Source organism: Pelodiscus sinensis, chromosome 2 (genome assembly GCF_052426305.1).
Source record: "Pelodiscus sinensis isolate ZL-2025 chromosome 2, ASM5242630v1, whole genome shotgun sequence".
In the NCBI taxonomy this organism is placed as follows: Eukaryota; Metazoa; Chordata; order Testudines; family Trionychidae; genus Pelodiscus; species Pelodiscus sinensis.
Genome location: NC_143053.1, coordinates 73,152,051 through 73,169,952, shown reverse-complemented (window position 1 = coordinate 73,169,952; position 17,902 = coordinate 73,152,051). Strand labels below are relative to the sequence as shown.

The 17,902-nt window shown below is 43.3% G+C and overlaps 1 protein-coding gene across 2 annotated transcripts in view; it reads right to left on the bottom strand.

The window, feature by feature from the left end:
• Positions 1 to 17,902, bottom strand: part of NOL4 (nucleolar protein 4) — a 271,241-nt gene that overhangs the window by 12,061 nt on the left and 241,278 nt on the right. For both annotated transcript variants that reach the window (XM_006115357.5, XM_006115358.5), the window contains one exon: positions 2,108 to 2,288. In XM_006115357.5, coding sequence (XP_006115419.1) covers positions 2,108 to 2,288 — 181 coding nt within the window. The remainder of the gene's footprint in view (positions 1 to 2,107; positions 2,289 to 17,902) is intronic.

The following is a 17,902-nucleotide window of genomic DNA, read 5'->3' as shown; positions in this document are numbered from 1 at the left end:
ATAGATATCTGCACAGATGTGCATATCCACAGACCATTTCTGCAGATCTCAGTATGGATGCGGATTCTAATTGTGTATCCACACAGAGCTCTGCAGAGCACACGCCCTGAATCACACGGCGGCATTCTGGGAGTTGTGGTGTCCGGCTTGCTCAGAGGAAGGAGGTAAGTGACAGCTCCCAGAAGGGAGTGAGCCAAGTGCCATGCTAATAGAGGTTGTTCTTTAAATGAGCAGGTGGCAATGGCTGCTGCATGCATTAGAGCGGCCACAACTGCAGGGGTGTCTGAGTCCCCCCGCAGGAAGGTCAGCGCTGCAGAGAAGGACAAAGAGTAGTAGCCTCCCATCCTGGAGTGGGGAAAGAGGAATGCAGAGTAGAGCAGGTGGCAGGGCAGGAGATCTCTCGGGAGAAGCGGGTTGGGGTATGTAGTTGGGGGGCTTGGGACAGTCTGTATAATTGCTGTGCAGTGATCTGTGGAGCTATTTAGAGCCCTGAAAATCCATGGATATCTGTGAATAGCCACAACCATGGCCTGCAGGTTGTGGGTAGGCTGCAGATACACCTTTTCTGTGGTCACACAAAGCTCTAGCGATGACTCAGTGGGCGGAAGGCAAACTTCCATGTTGGACTGCTGAACCCTCACCCAAAGTAACACAGGAATATACCACAATGAGGCCGCAGTGTCCCCAATGAATTTACTAATACTTGGTTTCTTGGGTCTTTTAGTTGTGCAGTGCAGGAAAGCTCCAAGCATTGTTTCTCCTTCAAGACCCATCATGGTCCCTTATTGTGGCACACCACTCAGCACTTAACAATGAAAGATACAAGGAAATTAAAAAGCAAATTCACAATCACAATTGCTGATTATTGTAACAAGTTTTTAGAATATTGATGGTGGTATCTAATTTTTTTTGCTTACTGTAATAAAATACAGCTGTGCTGTTCAATGAAATATGGATACAACAGCAATGCATTCTATTATAGTGTGAAGAAAAAAACCCCATCCGTTGTGGTTAACTAGGACCTGGCATTATGGAAAGTGTAATAGGAGAACATCAATGGCCTTTTACTGAGTAATAACATTAAGGATAACTGTTAGAGGTCAAATTCTGCTCCTATTTAATTCAATGACAAAATAGCCACTGATTTCAGGGGAAGCTGGGTCAGTGCTCATATGGCACAATTTAAAAATACACTGTGAACAGTGTTTTCTCAAAAAACCTGTTTTCAGGTGTCTGATTTTCATGAAAATGTTTTCTCAGAGATCATTTTCATATCTTAAATATGTCTTCTGTGCCTCTGGAAACAATTTCAACTGTAATTGTCTAGCTTTGAGTAAAAAGAGTTTTGAAAGTTAAAATATTGCCTCTTTAAAGACTTTCAAAAACGCAGTTTGTCACTCTCCAGCTTTAGAGACAGAGAAATATTTGCCTTTAGGTCTTTCTTCTGGTCCCATGGTTTCCATTCAGGCTCCCTGTTGTAACCTTGATAATGCTGGTATCAGTATGAAAACCGTCCAAGAAAACTAATTAGCATAGAGAAAACTGAGGATGAAACTGCACAATTTCTTGGGAAACTAGATGTACTGATTTACTTTTTGCACCTGAGGTACCACTTTGTCTTCAATCAGAGAAGTATCACAAAGGACAAAAGACCAGTAATCCCTGTCCTCTGAGACATTCTGTAAATCCTCCTCTTGGATACCAGAGACCCATAAACTTTCAATGCAAACACTTTTGACTGACAGATAAGAGAACATTCTTCTTACCACAAGGGGCAAATAATCTCCTGTAGTCTATATCCATAGGAAATCAATCATTTTTACTATTCCAAACAAATGATACAATTCCTGTTTGATTGTTACTGTTATTCAGCTTTATTAAGCACATAGGACTTTATGTGGCTTTGTTGCAAATAGTCCATCTAAACCATAAGAGGATTACACACAATAGTAAGCAATATGCCCAGCAGTTAGCACGACTGGGCGCCTCCTAGTCATATAACCGACACAATCCTACAGATACAGCACCCTTTAGATTAGTTTTCAGTATTGTGAAAGGGAAATGCTTCCACAAATACACATACAAATACATTGAGAAGGAAACTCACCACTGCTAGAAGCATCACTGAGATTTAGCAGCCCACTTCCTAACCCTCTGTAGCTATGGTAACTGTAGGTCCCATTTCCATTGATGTACAACACCTCCTGCGTGCTGGAAACAGCTGATGTTGAGTAAGTGACCTGGGCTGGCTCTTGTTTATATTGTTTGTCAGCTGGAGCAGCTTCATCCTGCAAAAACATTGTTTCGTTATAAGGTATCAAATTATTGTTATACTTCACCTTGAACGAGAGGGGATATTTGATTGTAACTTAAAGCTCCCCAAGTGTTGCTTTCACAACAGCGTAATAAATAAGAAATGAGCACGTAAATGTTTTCAACTGACAGTTTATCAATGGAAAAGAAATCATGAGAATAATCACAAACACAGATTTCCTACAGCTGCTACTGTTAATTATTTATTTGCATTTTGCTAGCAATCCACAATATGCAGGGCATGATGCAAACACAGAGGAAGTCACAGTCCCTGCCTGGAAGAATATGCAATCTCCTGAAAAACTCAACTCTAATTAAACTAAACAAAACAAAAGGATACTATTTTCCAAGAACCTCTGCTTACTCATTACTAAAGGCATGTAGCTCTTCCCCCAGCAATATTGGGAACACAGCTGAAAGGAGCAGTGGTCAGAGTATTACTCACATTGCCACATATTGAAATTTTATAACCATAATTCTCCTACTTTTGCACCAGTCTTTGGATGTTTATGAAAGCAGATGTTGGTTGTAACTTATTTTACACAGGCATGCATGTATATTTTTAAATGGAGGAATAGAAGTGTATGCTATCAGATAAAAGGTTTTTGGCATATTATTTAAGCAAAAAATGCCAAGACAGAACAAAGCTATCAATTAATATAAAATTACTAGCCAATTAGCCCATCATAAAACGGGATTTTCAGGTCTCCCCTCCACGTCGGTCTTCTCTCCTGAGCCTCTGGTCTCTCGCTCCGTCTCTCGCTCTCTCTCTCTCTCCTCCTCCTCCTCCTACTGCCTCCCCCCCCCCCCTCAGCTTTCCTCTACCTCCTGCCTCTATCTCAGTCTCTCTCTTTCTCTTCTCCTCCCCCTCCTGCCTCTCACTTGGGGGACCACGGCGCCCAAATGGCTGTTTGGGCTCTGCACTCCCCGTGCTGCATGGGGGGCGCAGAGCCCAAACAGTTGCTTGCGCCACTTGCTCCCACGCGGCGGCCCGGCTGAGCAGCGCAGAAGTCAGCTGAGCGCCACAGTGGGAAGCGAAGGGGAAGTGACTTTCACGGCCAGAGGACAGGGCCTGGAGCCACTGTCACCACCCCGCCCCCCTTCACCTCCCGCTGTGGCTCTCGGCTGACTTCTGTGCCGCTCAGCCGAGCCACCGCAGGGGAGCAAGTGGCTGTTTGGGCCCCGTACTCCCTATGCAGCACGGGCCTCCCAGAGGGAACAGCCAGCATTTCAGGCAACAGCGCCACCCAGAGGGAACAGCCAGCATTTCAGGCAACAGCGCCGCCCAGAGGGAACAGCCAGCATTTCGGCGTTACAGACTCACAGACACTGGGCTACTATATATATGATATTAAAACAGCTCATATTTCTGTCTTCTTGAACAACTAAATCCAAAATGTGTGTGTTTTTTAAAACAATAGAAAGTAGTCTCTCTTTTTAAAATTATATCTGTTGAACACACTGTAAAGGGAAACAAGAAAATTGAGTTAATCCTGTAAATTGATAAATCTCATTCGGCATTGAAGCCATTTCTATCACCATTGTCTGAATGACACTTGACATTACCAGCACCTTTTAATTGTTATAAAAATGTATTTAAATTTATGGATTGACAGAATTGGAAGCTACATTAGCCACAGAACAAGTACAGCATAAAACAAAGTACAGCATAAACACTGTTTTCGATTTACTGGCCAGATTTTCAGCTGGCATAAAAATTGGCACGATTCTCTTAATTTTTGAGAGTGCTCCAATCTTTAAATGCATTCCAACTTTAGCTTTTTCACTGAGACTGCCAATAAGAACTACCAAGCATGGTTGTTTTTCATGCTGTGCCCAGAAATCATGATGGTCACATTAAAATGCTGACATGGATCACACTTTACATTAAGAACACGTTTATAAAAGGATTAGAAAAGCTTAATAAATAGATAATAGATATTTTAATAGATGAGTAGTCAATTGTTTATTATAGAGTCTGACACGTCAAAAAGTGGGACATAACCATCTACAACACACAGTACATACATCTATAACATGCTTATAAAACATATCAACCACTTATGATAAAAGCTGTTTTATCCAGCACTTCTCCAGCCAGAAAGCTCTATAAACTGGCATTTCTGATATTGGAAAGGTCAGTTTATTGTCCAGTTGATGCAGGGCCAGCAAGCTTCCAACTTGGTTTCCCAGAAGTGGCACATGTTCCTGCCACTACTAGGCAAGAGAATGGCCATGGAGGTTCTGTGTGCTACCTCCATCCTGCCTCCAGCACTGGCTCTGCTTGAGCAAGGCACTAACCATGGCTGTGTGCTCAGGAGTAGCATAGATGGCAGGTTACAGTCTGGGTGGGCTTGTAATATTTTTAGTACATTAGCTCAGCCAGGGCTAGTACAAGACAGGAAGAGCTAGTACAAGAGAAGCATGTTCCCTGCTGCAGTACAGATGAACTCAGAGCATTGCTCCACTGCAGCTTGTTCCATAGACCAGAGAAAAGAAATATGTAGATTTATCTTTGTGGATACACTGACACTCCACTCAGGTCTACAACACCTAAAAACAACAGGAAATTAATGATTTATTAAAATACTTCTTAACATTCCTAACCCAAAACTTAGATTTGACCCCAACAAGGGAGATGAGACAGAGAATCTTTAAAGTCCTCTAGGGACTTCGCAGTTGCTACTGATTCTCTGTGAAAGATGTTCAGACACTACAGTGATAGGCAACAGTATAAAACCCTAAAATAGGAAGACAGATTGATCCATTGATCTTTGGCTTTCAACTTCTCCTAACTAAAATCATGTATATAGGGAGCATGCAAGAGGTGTGGCTGCTACTACAGTTCATTTGTTGTAATTGTGGTTGTACAATAGCTACATGCACATAGCATGAAATGCACGTCCCATAGTCTGTCATAATACAGGAGGAGATTTTATCCTTTCTATCCTCGTACAGCTTTCCTCATTCAGCCATTTATCCACACATTGCTCAATGGATTAGCACATGACTAATATTTCTTAAGGGGTTAAATTAACACCAGTTAGTCTGTGTTTTCCAATAATCTTTATATCCTCTTACATATCTGTTCCCTCCACACACTCAAAACATGATGCTGGCTTATGACATGTTTGTAAAATTTTCCCATCAAAATCTATAAATGCTAATACAAAAGGAAAATGGAGATGTAAAAAATGTGTTTCATTTGCTACTTGTATATGATTAATTGCCTAGTAGTCTACTTAATGTATCATTTCTAGACTTCTAGGTTTTTTAACTGCCATAGGGTGAAAGAGAATCTTTTTTCCAGTCAATTGGAAAAAGAGAAAAAAGAAAATATAATTTCTATCTTATATTGTTTGATACTTTCTATTTGATTATGTTAAACCTTTATTTGTGGATAGCTTGTTGTTCTTGCCAACAAACACTTTTAAAAAAAAACACCACTTTGAGGTTTTAGGTATCTAAACGCAGATTAGTGTTCAAACAGAAAGCCATGCTGCAGATCGTACATTTGCATATGGTCTCATTGTTTCTTTGAGCTGTAGAAAACAAATTGTTTAGACTAAAAAAAAGGCACACAAGCTTTCCTGTGTATTAACTTGTTTAGCCTTTCCATGTATCATTTTATTTTTACCATTTGCAAAATATCAATACATTTCCCTGAATTTTGAATTACAATAAAAATAATTCACAATATTTGTCTAATTGATTTTCACAACATTCTTGTTAGGAAGGTGTGCAACCCCAGCTCCCTTGTGCATATACATTATACTGTAATACAGTCTACAATTACATGATCACAAACTGTTTTCCCAAAGGATTCCTGCTTCTTTCAGTTCACAGAATAGGTGCTGTTTGGTCAATGAGCAGCTATTCAATATGTTGTTTTCTCCCCATTGTTCAGTGTGCGTCCCTTTGCATTGTTTATTGGACAATATTCAAACTCTGCTCTGAAGATAGAATTATTAATTTTCTCAGGGGCTAGTCTATGGCCTAGAGTATCTGAAGGCTACACAAATATTAGTGAAGAATTTAGTTTCACAACTGTCCTGTGAGATGAGAGGCTATTATCTCTGTTGTATAGATGAGGAGCTGAAACACAGAGAAATTAAAGGTCAAAAGTATCCAATAAATTTAGGTGTCCTGTTTGAGACACTTACGGTTTTATTTTTACAGAATACTCTCCATTATAGGGCATGTTCTATTATCAAGGCAGAGCTCTCATTGACTTTGTCTGTGCTCAGCACTTTTTTCCCCTCCAAACCCCATGAGCTCAAGTCAGACAGCAAGGAGATAAGGAATACACAGTTAGGCTATGGCTACACAGCAGCGTTATTGTGGAATATTGTCAGATATTCAGAAATAACGTAGTGCGCATCTACACAGCAAGCCTGTTATTTTGAAATAAATTGGAAATAATGGGCTTACTCTGACTCCTGTAAACTGCATTTCACGAGGAGTAAGGGAAGTCTGGGGAAGAGTGCTCTGTTTCGAAATAACTGCTGTGTAGACAGCTCTAAAAGTCAAAATAAGCCATTTCGACTTAAGCTACGCAATTAGCATAGCTCAACTTGTGCACCTTATTTCAAGTTTAGCCCTATTGTGTAGATGTGCCCTTTAGTGACCACCTGTGAAAGGTTTAGTTTAGGTAACTTGTCTAACATCACACTGGGACTCAGTGGGAAAGGCAGTATGCAGAATCCAGTTTTCCAAGGCAGCATGCAACACCATAACAAGGAAACCATCCTCTCTCTTCCTGCAATCCTCTGCCTCACTTGCTACACACCTTCCCTTTCCGCACACCCCATCTGTCACAAAACCTCCCTGTCAGCCTTCTCCTGGTCCTGACCAACCATCTCTCCTTACTAGACCCACTAAATCAAACCCCAGGAGATTGATCTCTGAGCCATCAATCTCGGGGTAAGTGAAGACACGCCCTCTAAGCAGACTTCTTTTAGGTAGTGTCCACTGATTTCTTAGATGGTTTTGAGGACCAGTGGGCAGGTCATGGGTCTTGTGGTTGGTGATCCCTTCCAGTTCCCTGATTTTTAATGTCTGACATTCTCTCTCATCTCTGTTTTCTTTTGTATTTGCTTGTGGCCTTGGTTCCCTGTCTCTTTCCCTTCAGGAAAGGGGGAGGGCCTTTAGCTATGGGCAGACTTAGGCCCACCATTTTCTAGGAACCCTAGTAGGTACAAGTGAGTCAGGGGACACAGTACCCCCACCTTCCCTAAGCTCCACGTCTCTGAGCAACTGGTCCCAATTTTACCCCAGCATCCCAATGCATCATAGCTGTTTACCCCTCTCCCATCATCTCCTTCTCTTGCTACCTTATTGGTTTTCAGTCCCAGTCTCCTCCCATCCCAATTCTCAGTCTCAGTTTTTCTCTCTCTCTCACTGCCAGCTTCCAGTTTAAATCTCAACTCTGAGCCAGGTCCCCCCGCTTCCCCCTCACCCCGGCTTCTTGTCACAATTCACTACCCCACCCTTCTCCAGTCCCACTTTCCCCACTCTGCATTAGAATCAGTCAGCTTTTGGATCCATCCAGCTTAGCATCAGTGGAGGGGGTGGCAGTGAAGTCACCAAGAGCATAGGAGAGATGGCTCCCTCCTCTCAGTTCCAATGCTTAGACTTGACTCTGTGAGCTGCATGGCCCACAGATGCCCAGAGCTGCAATTATAGCTGACGTATTGCTAAGCCACAGCTGGAGCATGCCCAGTGCAAGTTGAGTTTTTGGGAAGTTTATACGCTAAAATCTAAGTCTTTCCTCAGCACACGGGAACTGCCTTTTTTTCAAAGTTTACAAATTGGCCAAATCTGGGTGGATTTTCATGGGGACAACAGAAAGCTCACCTCCAATGCATACATCACCCCTTGCCAAATCTGAAGCATGAAAATGCTAGAGCTTTTCAAAGAAAAGGTCATCAGAATTTTTTAACACTGGCAAGACAATGTATTTTCCTTAGCCTTATTCTTCAAAACAGCTGAATCATTCAAGATAAAATTAAAAATTAACTACAGAAATATTCAGCCCAAATGATTGAAATATAGAAAACTTATAACTATAAAAAACAGGCCTTTCCAATGGGACATCAAGGCACCTTCAATAATAGGCATTGCTAATAGCTCTGTCTATATTATGTGTTATCATAACACAATGCTGTACTTTTCCTCGGATTACTTCTCTTGGGTTTGAATTTTATGAACAATAAACCTGAAAGCAAAGACAAGAGAATAAAACTCTGGCATATCATATTTATTATTTTAATTTGAATAAAGTGGTTGACTCAGTGTGATCAGCAATGATGGAAATTTTATTTTTGAAGAGGGCACAGATGTGATTTTGTTTGGCTCCAGTTTTGGTCCCCACTTCATTAAATCCCATTAACAATTTTTGTTCTGGGATCATAATCCACTAAACAAGACAAAGATGCATGTACACGCTGACAGGCCTGAACCAAATATATAGAGACACACAATGCATATAGAGTGATGTTCAACATAGGATTCAAGTATAGGCCTCGTGTGGACTGTGTGTCCTATGTAAATTTAAAGTATTATTTTTTGTATAGTCTTTTAAAATTACAATTCTTAAGAGTGGGGGGAAAGCAGATCCTCAGCTCGGATAAGTTAGACTGAGTTCCACTAACATCAGTGGAAATATGATTTACACGAATTGAGGATTTGTACTTGAGTACATAGATTGCTACATACTCAGAAAGGCTCCTTTGGATGGCCTATTTTCAGTATTGTGCAATGCTTTCATGCCTCAGTAAGAAGGTCTTACAAACATTTCCTTGTGTTCAGGGGTCAGAGGCATAGCGAGAGTGTTATGCTCCCAGGGGCAAAGGCAAAATTTGTGCCTCCCCAATCATTTGTTACCACCTGTGGGACTTTACACATTCCAATCTGTGCTGGGAGAGGAACTTGCAAACAGGATTTGGCTTGGACCCTCTGTGCTGCCCCAGTCTGGCCAAAGTGCAAATTTGTCATGTGGGAAGCAGTAGCTCACAGCCTGAAAGGTAAGCGGGGCCCGGCGGTTTGGGGTGACAATGAATTGCACCCATGTGGGCGGCCAAGGCCGGAGAATTGCTTGAGCTCTGTATGGGGGCAGTGCGCTGTGCGCATCCAGTGTGTCCACGCCCCCATGCAGCACAATGGTGGCTTGTGGGAAGTTCGGGACCTGGGGCCTCTGAAGTAGGCTAACAAGGCCGGGCTGCAATGGGACCAGGGTTAAAACTGCTGTGCTGGTCCTGGGTGGCATTTCATTGTGAGCAGCCACTGCAGCATAGCCAGAGTGGGAGCCGGTCTCTGTAGAGCACTGAGCAATGTCCCTGGCTTTGCTCGTGTTCTTAAGAGGAGGGATGGAATATGTAGGGGGGCTCAGGGCAGGAGGTTCTGGTGTCAGGAGGTGGGTTTGGGCCAGGAGGTTGGTGTTTGGAGGGCTGCAGGGGGAGTTAAAGAATCATGCAGGGGGTTGGGTTTGGGGGCGGGCCCAGGGAAGGGGGTAAGAGTACAGGAGTCAGGGATGGCGATGGGAGGTGAAGGACTCACGGCAGAGCGCTGGAAGGCAGAGGTAGCTTACTGGGGCTGGCCAGTGGTGAGTGTGACAGAGCTTTTGCAGCAGATTCTCACGGGGGCAAGAGACTCCAAGAACTGGCTCCGGTTTCCATCTACTCCCATCTTGCAAGTGGAGAGGCTTAGCTTTCAGGGTCAGCCCTCGCCTGCAATTGCCCCTGCAGCTCTTGAGGGTTTTGTAGCTCCGGGGTCTGCCCGGCCTGCAGCTGCACCCCAGCCTCCAGCTGGACCAGAAGAGGGTGAAAGTTGGAGTCAACCCTGAACTGCAGCTGCCACTCCTCTATCCCCTGAATTAAGGTTTGCCATGGTGGGGTTGCTCCAATCTCGCACAGATGCTGTCAACGTAAAAAGAAGTCAGGTCTCGCTGTCTCACCCAGACTGTGCTGTGGGGGCTATTCACAGGCAGCTAAATTGGTGCCCCCCCATGCGTGGTGCCCTGGGGCAACTGCCCCCCCCCACCCACACACTACTCCCTCGCTACTCTACTGTCAGGGGTTAATAATTCAACCACCAACTTTACTTCTGGCTTAAACTTTACAGAATTTCTGTCTGGAAACAGAACCTCTGGCATCTTCAGTCTATCTAGTAGATCAGAGATTTTTTAAAGATCAAAGAACAGGTTACTCATCCTGTGCGGTAACTGGTTCTTTGAGGTGTGTGTCCCCATGGGGGCTCTATTCTTGGTGTGCGTGCAGCCCATACACACTCGATAGGAGATTTCCACTAGTGGTGTCCATTTGGCCTGTGCACAAGCTATGGTCATCCTCATGTTCTGCACTGGGTAATATAAGGCTGGGTGGGCCAACTGCCCCCTCAGTTGCTTCTGCATCACCTTCTGCAGGCACAAAAGAGAGTGTGAAGCAGACGGGAAGCTAGGTGGGTAGTGAGTACCCAAAGGGACAGAGATCTCAAAGAACCACAGGTACTGTGTAGGGTGAGTAACCTCTTCATCAAGGAAGGTCCCTACAGGTAGTCCACCTTTGGTGGCTCCCAAGTAGGAGCCCCAGGTGGAAGATGTGGCTTCAGAATGGAGTCCATCCCAGAAGAGAGAACTGAGTTGCAGCATCAGACCTGGCGTGTCAAACAAGGCATATTGTCCAGAGAATATAGGTAATGAAGGCCATGAAGTGGCCCTGCAGGTTTCTGGAATGGGAACATTTTTAAGAAGAGCCACGGATGTAGACTGTGATCTAGTCAATTGTGCCAAAATGTTGAAAAAAGACTGCTGACAGCCTGATTATGGGACTCAGAAATCCATTTATTCTCTGGGTAGAAATAACCCTTAGGTCTGACTGCAATCAAAAGAGATAGTTTATTGGGTTTATGAAGTGGCTTAGTTCTAATCAGATAGAAGGATTGCAGCCTCCTGACATCTAGAGTGTGGACAATGGTCTCCCATTTGGAAGTATGCAGTTTTAGTGTATGAGTTGGGTGAAAATTGGGAATCATTTAAGGGGGAACCCTAGGATGCCACCAGGACACCTTCTCCTTGTGAAACATGCCAGTAAAGCTCCAGTCTCTCCAAGTCTATGGGATGAGGCAATTGCCACTAGGAAAGCTGTTTTTTCTTGATAAATTTAATAGGGAGCAGGCAGCCATTGGTTTAACCTGAGCTTTGTGAGGCTTTTGAGAACCAAATTCAGATCCCAAGCAGGAGTAGGAACCTTTTCTGTGGGAAGAAATTTGTCAAACTTTTAATAAATCTTGCAGTTGTGGGGTGAACAAAAAGAGAGGAGCCTTCAGCAGCGCTACGACAGTCCCTTAGGGCTGCCAGGTGAGCTTTGATGGAATTGAGGGACAGTCCTCACTTCATAAGCTGTAGTGGGTTCTCCAGAAGGAGAGGAAGCAGGACAGATTCAGGAGCAGCATCGTGGAGTTCGCACCAGTGGCTGAATCTTGACCATTCTAAAGGTAATTGTCCTGGCAGAAACTTGTCTACTATTTAAAAGTACATGTTGTATCTCCACAGAGCAGGATGACTCTAGCCCAGCAAACCATCCAGGAACCAAGCCTTGAGGCAAAGAATGTGCAGTCTGGGATGCATCAACAGTCCTGAGAGAGGAACTGAGGGATGGTTGGAAGATTTATCTGAGGAGAGGGAGCCTGGTAAAAAAAGGTAAAGGGAATGATGCTTGCCTTGATCAATCAGAGCAATTAGTGAATCTGCTATTGCATTGCTTGATCTTGTTTATCCACTTGAGGATGAATCTAAAATTTCATACAGACAATGACTTGTCTATATTACTGAAATGTTGCTTACTTCTCATTAATGTGCACTGACACTTTTTGTTTTCTTATGTCTGATTTTGTAAGCAAAAGTGAGGTGAAACCTGGAGATTTGCAAAGCAAATCTGACTCTTGAAAGGGCACAGTAATCTGGAAAGGTTGAGAGCCACTGGTCTAGACTATTCAATTGTTGAGTAAACCACTCTGAGCCACCCTTGGAAACAGCAGAGACATAACTTTGCATGGTCTGTCATAAAAGTAGGAGCATCCACATGACCTAGATACTGATGACAATTTCTGACTGAGGTCTGCAGACTGTTTTGTATTGTTTTTATGAGGCTCAGCAATGTCCAGAAGCCATCCATGAGAAGAGATGCCATGGATGTTAGGGAATTGAGTCACACCCCTCTGAATTGTACATTCTGAACACGTAGTAGTGTGGATTTTTCTACATGCAGCTGGAGGCCCAGGTCTACAAACAGGGAAAGTATTGTCCTGGTGATAGACAACACCTCTTGATAGGATCAGTTTGAGGAGCCAATCAGTGGGGTACAGGGCTACCACTATAGTCTGATGACATAAGTAAGAAGCCACTATGAACAGAACCTTTCAGAATACTCCTGGAGCTGGGGAAAAGCTGAAGGGGAGCACTCAACAATGAAAACAACCCTGGTCTACCAAAAATTGCAGGAATTTCTTGTGAGATCAGAGCACTGCTCTATGGAAATATGTGTCCTAGAGGTCAAGGGTCAAAAGCCAAGACCTGGAATCTAGGGAAGGAATTACAGCTGTGAATTCTGGGGTCTCACAAATCTGATTAGGAGCTTCAGATCTAGAATTGGTCTCCACCATTTGTTCTTCTTTGGTACAAGAAACAGAAACACTTTTGCCTGTATTGAGCAAGTACCGGTTCTATGGCTCCTAAATAACGTAGGGAGTTTACTTCCTGCCTTAGCAGGGGGATCATACACAGAGCCCCTCAAATTCATGGTCTATTTTGGCCAATTCCACAGTCAAAGGATTTTTAAAATGGATATTTAAATCTTAAATTTCACAGTGATGTAATTGTAGGGGTCATGACCCAAAAAGGATTTGTGGGAGGTCACAAGGTTATTGAATTGCAGTATTTCTACCCATACTTCTGTGCTCCTGCTGGTGGTGGCACTGTCTTCAGAGCTGGGCAGTTGGAGAGCAGTGGCTGCTGGCTAGGAGCCCAGCTCTGAAGGCAGCACTCCAGCAGTAGCCCAGAAATAAGAGTGGCAAGGTATAGTATTGCCACACTCGGGCGGCCCATGGCTATAGGCCGACTCGGCCATCACCTAGGGTACCGCCTTCAATGGTGCCCAATGATGACGTCATGGAGTGCCCGGGGCACCCGACGGTGACTCCACCCCATTGATGGCTCATTGACAGCCGTGCAGGCAGGGACGCTGATTGCGCATTCCGCCTGGGGCGCCAGCTGCCGCAGCCCGCCTCGGGCTGCTCCTGGCCACCCTTACTTCTGTGCTACTGCCTGAAGAGCTGGGCCTTCAGTCAGAAGCTGCCACTCTCCAGCTACCCAATTTTGCAGGAAACAGTGCAGAAATAGTGGTGGCAGTATCATATCATGGCAATGCCACCCTTACGTCTACACTGCTGCTAATGGGGCATCACCTTCAGAGCTGAGTGCCTGGCCAATAGCCTCTGTTCTCTGGCCACCCAGCTCTGAGGGCAGCGCACAAGTAGAAGTGGCAATAGCACAACCCCCCTAAATAACTTTGCAAGTCTCTTTCAACTCCTGGTTCTTCCAAGTCCTACATTTCAGGAAATGGCAGAAGTTGCACTTCTGCAGCACTTGTGATCAGCTCAGGCCAGGAACACACTTTGAATATTCATCTCTGACTGGGATGGCTTCTTTACATGAGAAGCCACTTGGAATCCTGGTGAACTGGGTGAATATTTCCTGGTGGGAATCTTTATAACAAAAAAAAAAAAAAAAAAAAAAAAAGCTTTAACACTTCCTCCCTCCCCCCCCCGAAATACTAAACAAACTAACAAGATGCTCAAAAACTACCACAGTAGACAAGAATCAGATGTCAGGCTGAGACAGTTGAGGCTTTCCTTCTCAGATTAATATAACCTCCCATACGGGACACGAGGATGTCAATGGCACAAGCATGGGCTGAATGAGCACTGGTAATGGAAGTCTCTGATCCAGGGTGTGTGGGGAGCATGCGCACCAGGAATGGAGCATGCATAGGGACTGGGGCATGCATATCTTATGGAGCATGCATATCTGATTGGAGAATGCATATCTGATTCTCTGATAACCAACCAAGAAAGATTTGTATACCAAGCGGTTCTCCCTTTCTTTAGCTAGGACATAAGGACACTTTCCAATTGTCACTCCATTGAAAGCTCGTGACACATCTAACATTCTCTAGAAAGGTCTAGTGATGAAGGCTAAACATTACTTGGAAAAGAGTGGCTATTGTTCAGAGATGCAAAGACTGCTTTACTGGAAAGTTGATGGTGCTACAAACCCAATGGACATAGTTACTGCCAAAAAGCCAGATGCTAAGGCTGAAAACTGTCTTACCACAGGCCAACAGAAGGACACCATGTGTCCCCTTCCTTCATGCAATGAATGAGTGAAGGCTTCAAAAACCAACTTGATTATTTCTAAAAACTCAAACCAAACATTATTGTTGTTTGGAAATATTTTGATACCTTTATTTTTATTTTTTTCCTCACTTTTACATGCCTCTGTCAGGACTAGAAGCACCAAAGTGTAAGAACAAAAGCTGTAATTGTAGTATATCCTTCCTGAACATAAGTGTGACATAATAAAAATCTTATTAGAAACACTTATTCTTGTGAGATTTACAGCCCCATTTTGCAGAAATTTGAATAGCCCACCCAGGACAAATATTCAAACTTTCAGGTTCCTGTCTCAACCAAACTTACCCTTTAAACTTGACCATGACTATATGGACAGCATATATACTGAGCTTTGACTTTTCTGGCATGGATATTACATGATACAAGAAATCCCCAACTTATGAAAGAGTTGTGTTCTGAAAGTTCATTTGTATGTCAGTTGTTTGAAACTTGCAACACATTTTCCCAGAGAAACAATTGTATAAATGGTGATTAGGCTAGCCCACAAATTCTTATTTAATCCATATTGTAGCTGAAATACTGAATATTTGTAATAAAAATCATAGAGAACTATACTTTTACAATAGTAGTAATTAAAACAGAAAAAAATGACTACAAAATAGTTTTTTATTTAAGCTTGAATGATGGTGCTTGTGGAAAGGGAGGTTTAATTAGAGGAAGATGAATAGGTAGACAGAGATTCTAAAGGGGACTTCTGGGTATCCCTCAGCCACCACCCTCCATGGCCTTTACCATGGCTCCTGCAGCCAGCCCCATTCCCTGGGCACTCTCCCACACACAACCTCAGCAGCCCCCAGCCTATGGCCAGCTCTAGTCCCCAGGCTGCTGATATTTTAAGGACAAAAATAGCTAACATAATTTTACATGAAGAGTCTTCATGATACAGCCTATGGAACAAAGATCAGAATGCTTTGCATCAAAGTTTCAGTTTAGAAGAACAGCAAATTCCTTCTGCATTAAGGATATGGATACTAAAACTGCGATGATCATCCTTGTCACCATCCACCACCAAACGATAGATGCTAACCTTTCAGAAGATATGAATGCACAGGATTGCAATGGAAAAGAAGGTCAAAATAAACATGTATAATGTGCAGGAGAGAAGAAAATGGACCTCAATTCTTCTGCATTTCTGATAGAACTACAGCACTAGATTGCAAAGGCTAAGATAATAATAAATAATATATGAATGTTTCCACATTGCAGTGTTTCAGTCTTGTTCTTTGGTCATTCCTAATTTGCCTGCAGAGTGAAAAAGCTTTCAAAAGAAGCACTGGTCAGCAAATCGAAATGATCATAGCAGCAACTGTTGATGAATCATTTTTCATGCCTACAACAGTTTTAATGAAGTTCTTTATCAACTCTGATAGCTGGAGAACAACATATTATCCTCTTTTGACATTTCAGCTTCAGAAATCAACTCTAGAGGTCAGTGTGTAGACTACTCCAGGAGCAAGTTACTAGAGAAAGAGACATTTTCTTGTTTTAAAGGGCAGGACTTCTATGCCTTCAAATAAAAAATGAGAAGTCTCTCAGTATCTATAGTGTCTGGGAAAAATCTGCCAATCTTTAGTGAGCCTCTAGAAAGTGGGTTAGTATATTTACTTTGCCCATGGCTTGATCTTTTTCTACCAATGAACAAAGAGATACAAAAATCTTTAAATTTAAAATGCGTGACTGAATTTAGTACTCACAAAGGGAAAGACCAAAGACAGATGCTTGAGCCAGGTACAATGAGGGCAGGTGCTTTGCAAGTTAATCCACTTAATGCTACATCCCCTTCAATTTTAGTGTTGATCTGAGACAACCACCCTTGAAAAATTTGGGGTGGGGGTTGTGTTATCCAAAAATAAAAAGGGAGACTATGCACAGGAACATGACTGAAGTCTGCACTTGCCTTAAAGTTTTGAACAAGTGGATGAAGTGGATAACTTAACTAATTAATGGTTTCAGCACTGATGTCTTTGGCAGCCATTGCAAATGGCTTCCAGCAGGTGTTCCAGCATGGCACATTGAGCAGAATGAAAAACAATGTCTCCCTGATGTCATTTTAAATGAGGGGCCCACAGATTGTTATTTTCTAATTAAGAATCTTCAGTCAAGAAGGAGCTAGAATTCCATCTGGTTTGCATGTTTGGAATGAATCACTGACTCGGAGGTCTTTGGATTCAGGCTAAAGCCTCTTAGGGTTTTTGTGGAGTGATTAAAATGGGCACAGCCCTTTAGTAATGTACCTACTGTGATCCCTGCTTCAATATTCAATGTGAAGAAACTCATGCATTCAAACTAAGACAGCAGCTGAAAGGTTGCAGTGCTAGGAGGAGAGCAGTGTCCACAGCTGCTTTCTCCCTGCTGCACAGATGGGCAGAATGTGGCAGGCAGCAAGTGGAGCCTTGGCTCCATCCCAGATGGGCTAGTTAGTATGGCTAAGCATCGGGGGGAGGGAGAGTATGATGCTCTGGATACAGGCCTCCTGCAGGAAACCTCCCCCTAAGAGCAGTGATGAGATAGGGAGGCAGAGTGTGACTCTGAGTCACCGTCCCCTTTATGGGCAGACCCAGAGGCAACACAACAACACAGGGAGTCCTGGTTTGGTGGGAGGGTCCTTCCGGGTCCTCCTATGTTTCTGCCATTTTCACTTCACATTGTGACCAACATTCTTCATGCAAAGGAAGGCTACGTGCATTTTTATCCAGGGACATGCACATACTCTTCCAGACTGCCAGAGGGGAGCAGTTGGAGGGGACTTGAAATATTCCTTCCCCTCTGCTGTCTCCACAGAGCTCAGAGCCCAAGATGATTTGCTTGGAAATATAGGAGCAAGTTTATTATGATACCAGCAGGCTAGCCCCAAAAATACAGTCATTGAATGAAACATAGCAGCCTTTCTTCAAAACAAAATCAAACTGAAACCCATGGAAATGATGCCATCTTTTCTCAACCCGTGAACAGTTTTGCCTTCAGGTGATGGGTCAAATGAATCAATGTACCTTCTGATACTTGTGCATGATAACAACAAGATAACATTGACTGATGAACTAGGATGCTGCAAAGCAGGAGAAATTCCTCCTGTCCCAGTTTACTGTTCTCATTCACTACAGGCTTTGCTATACAGCACTTC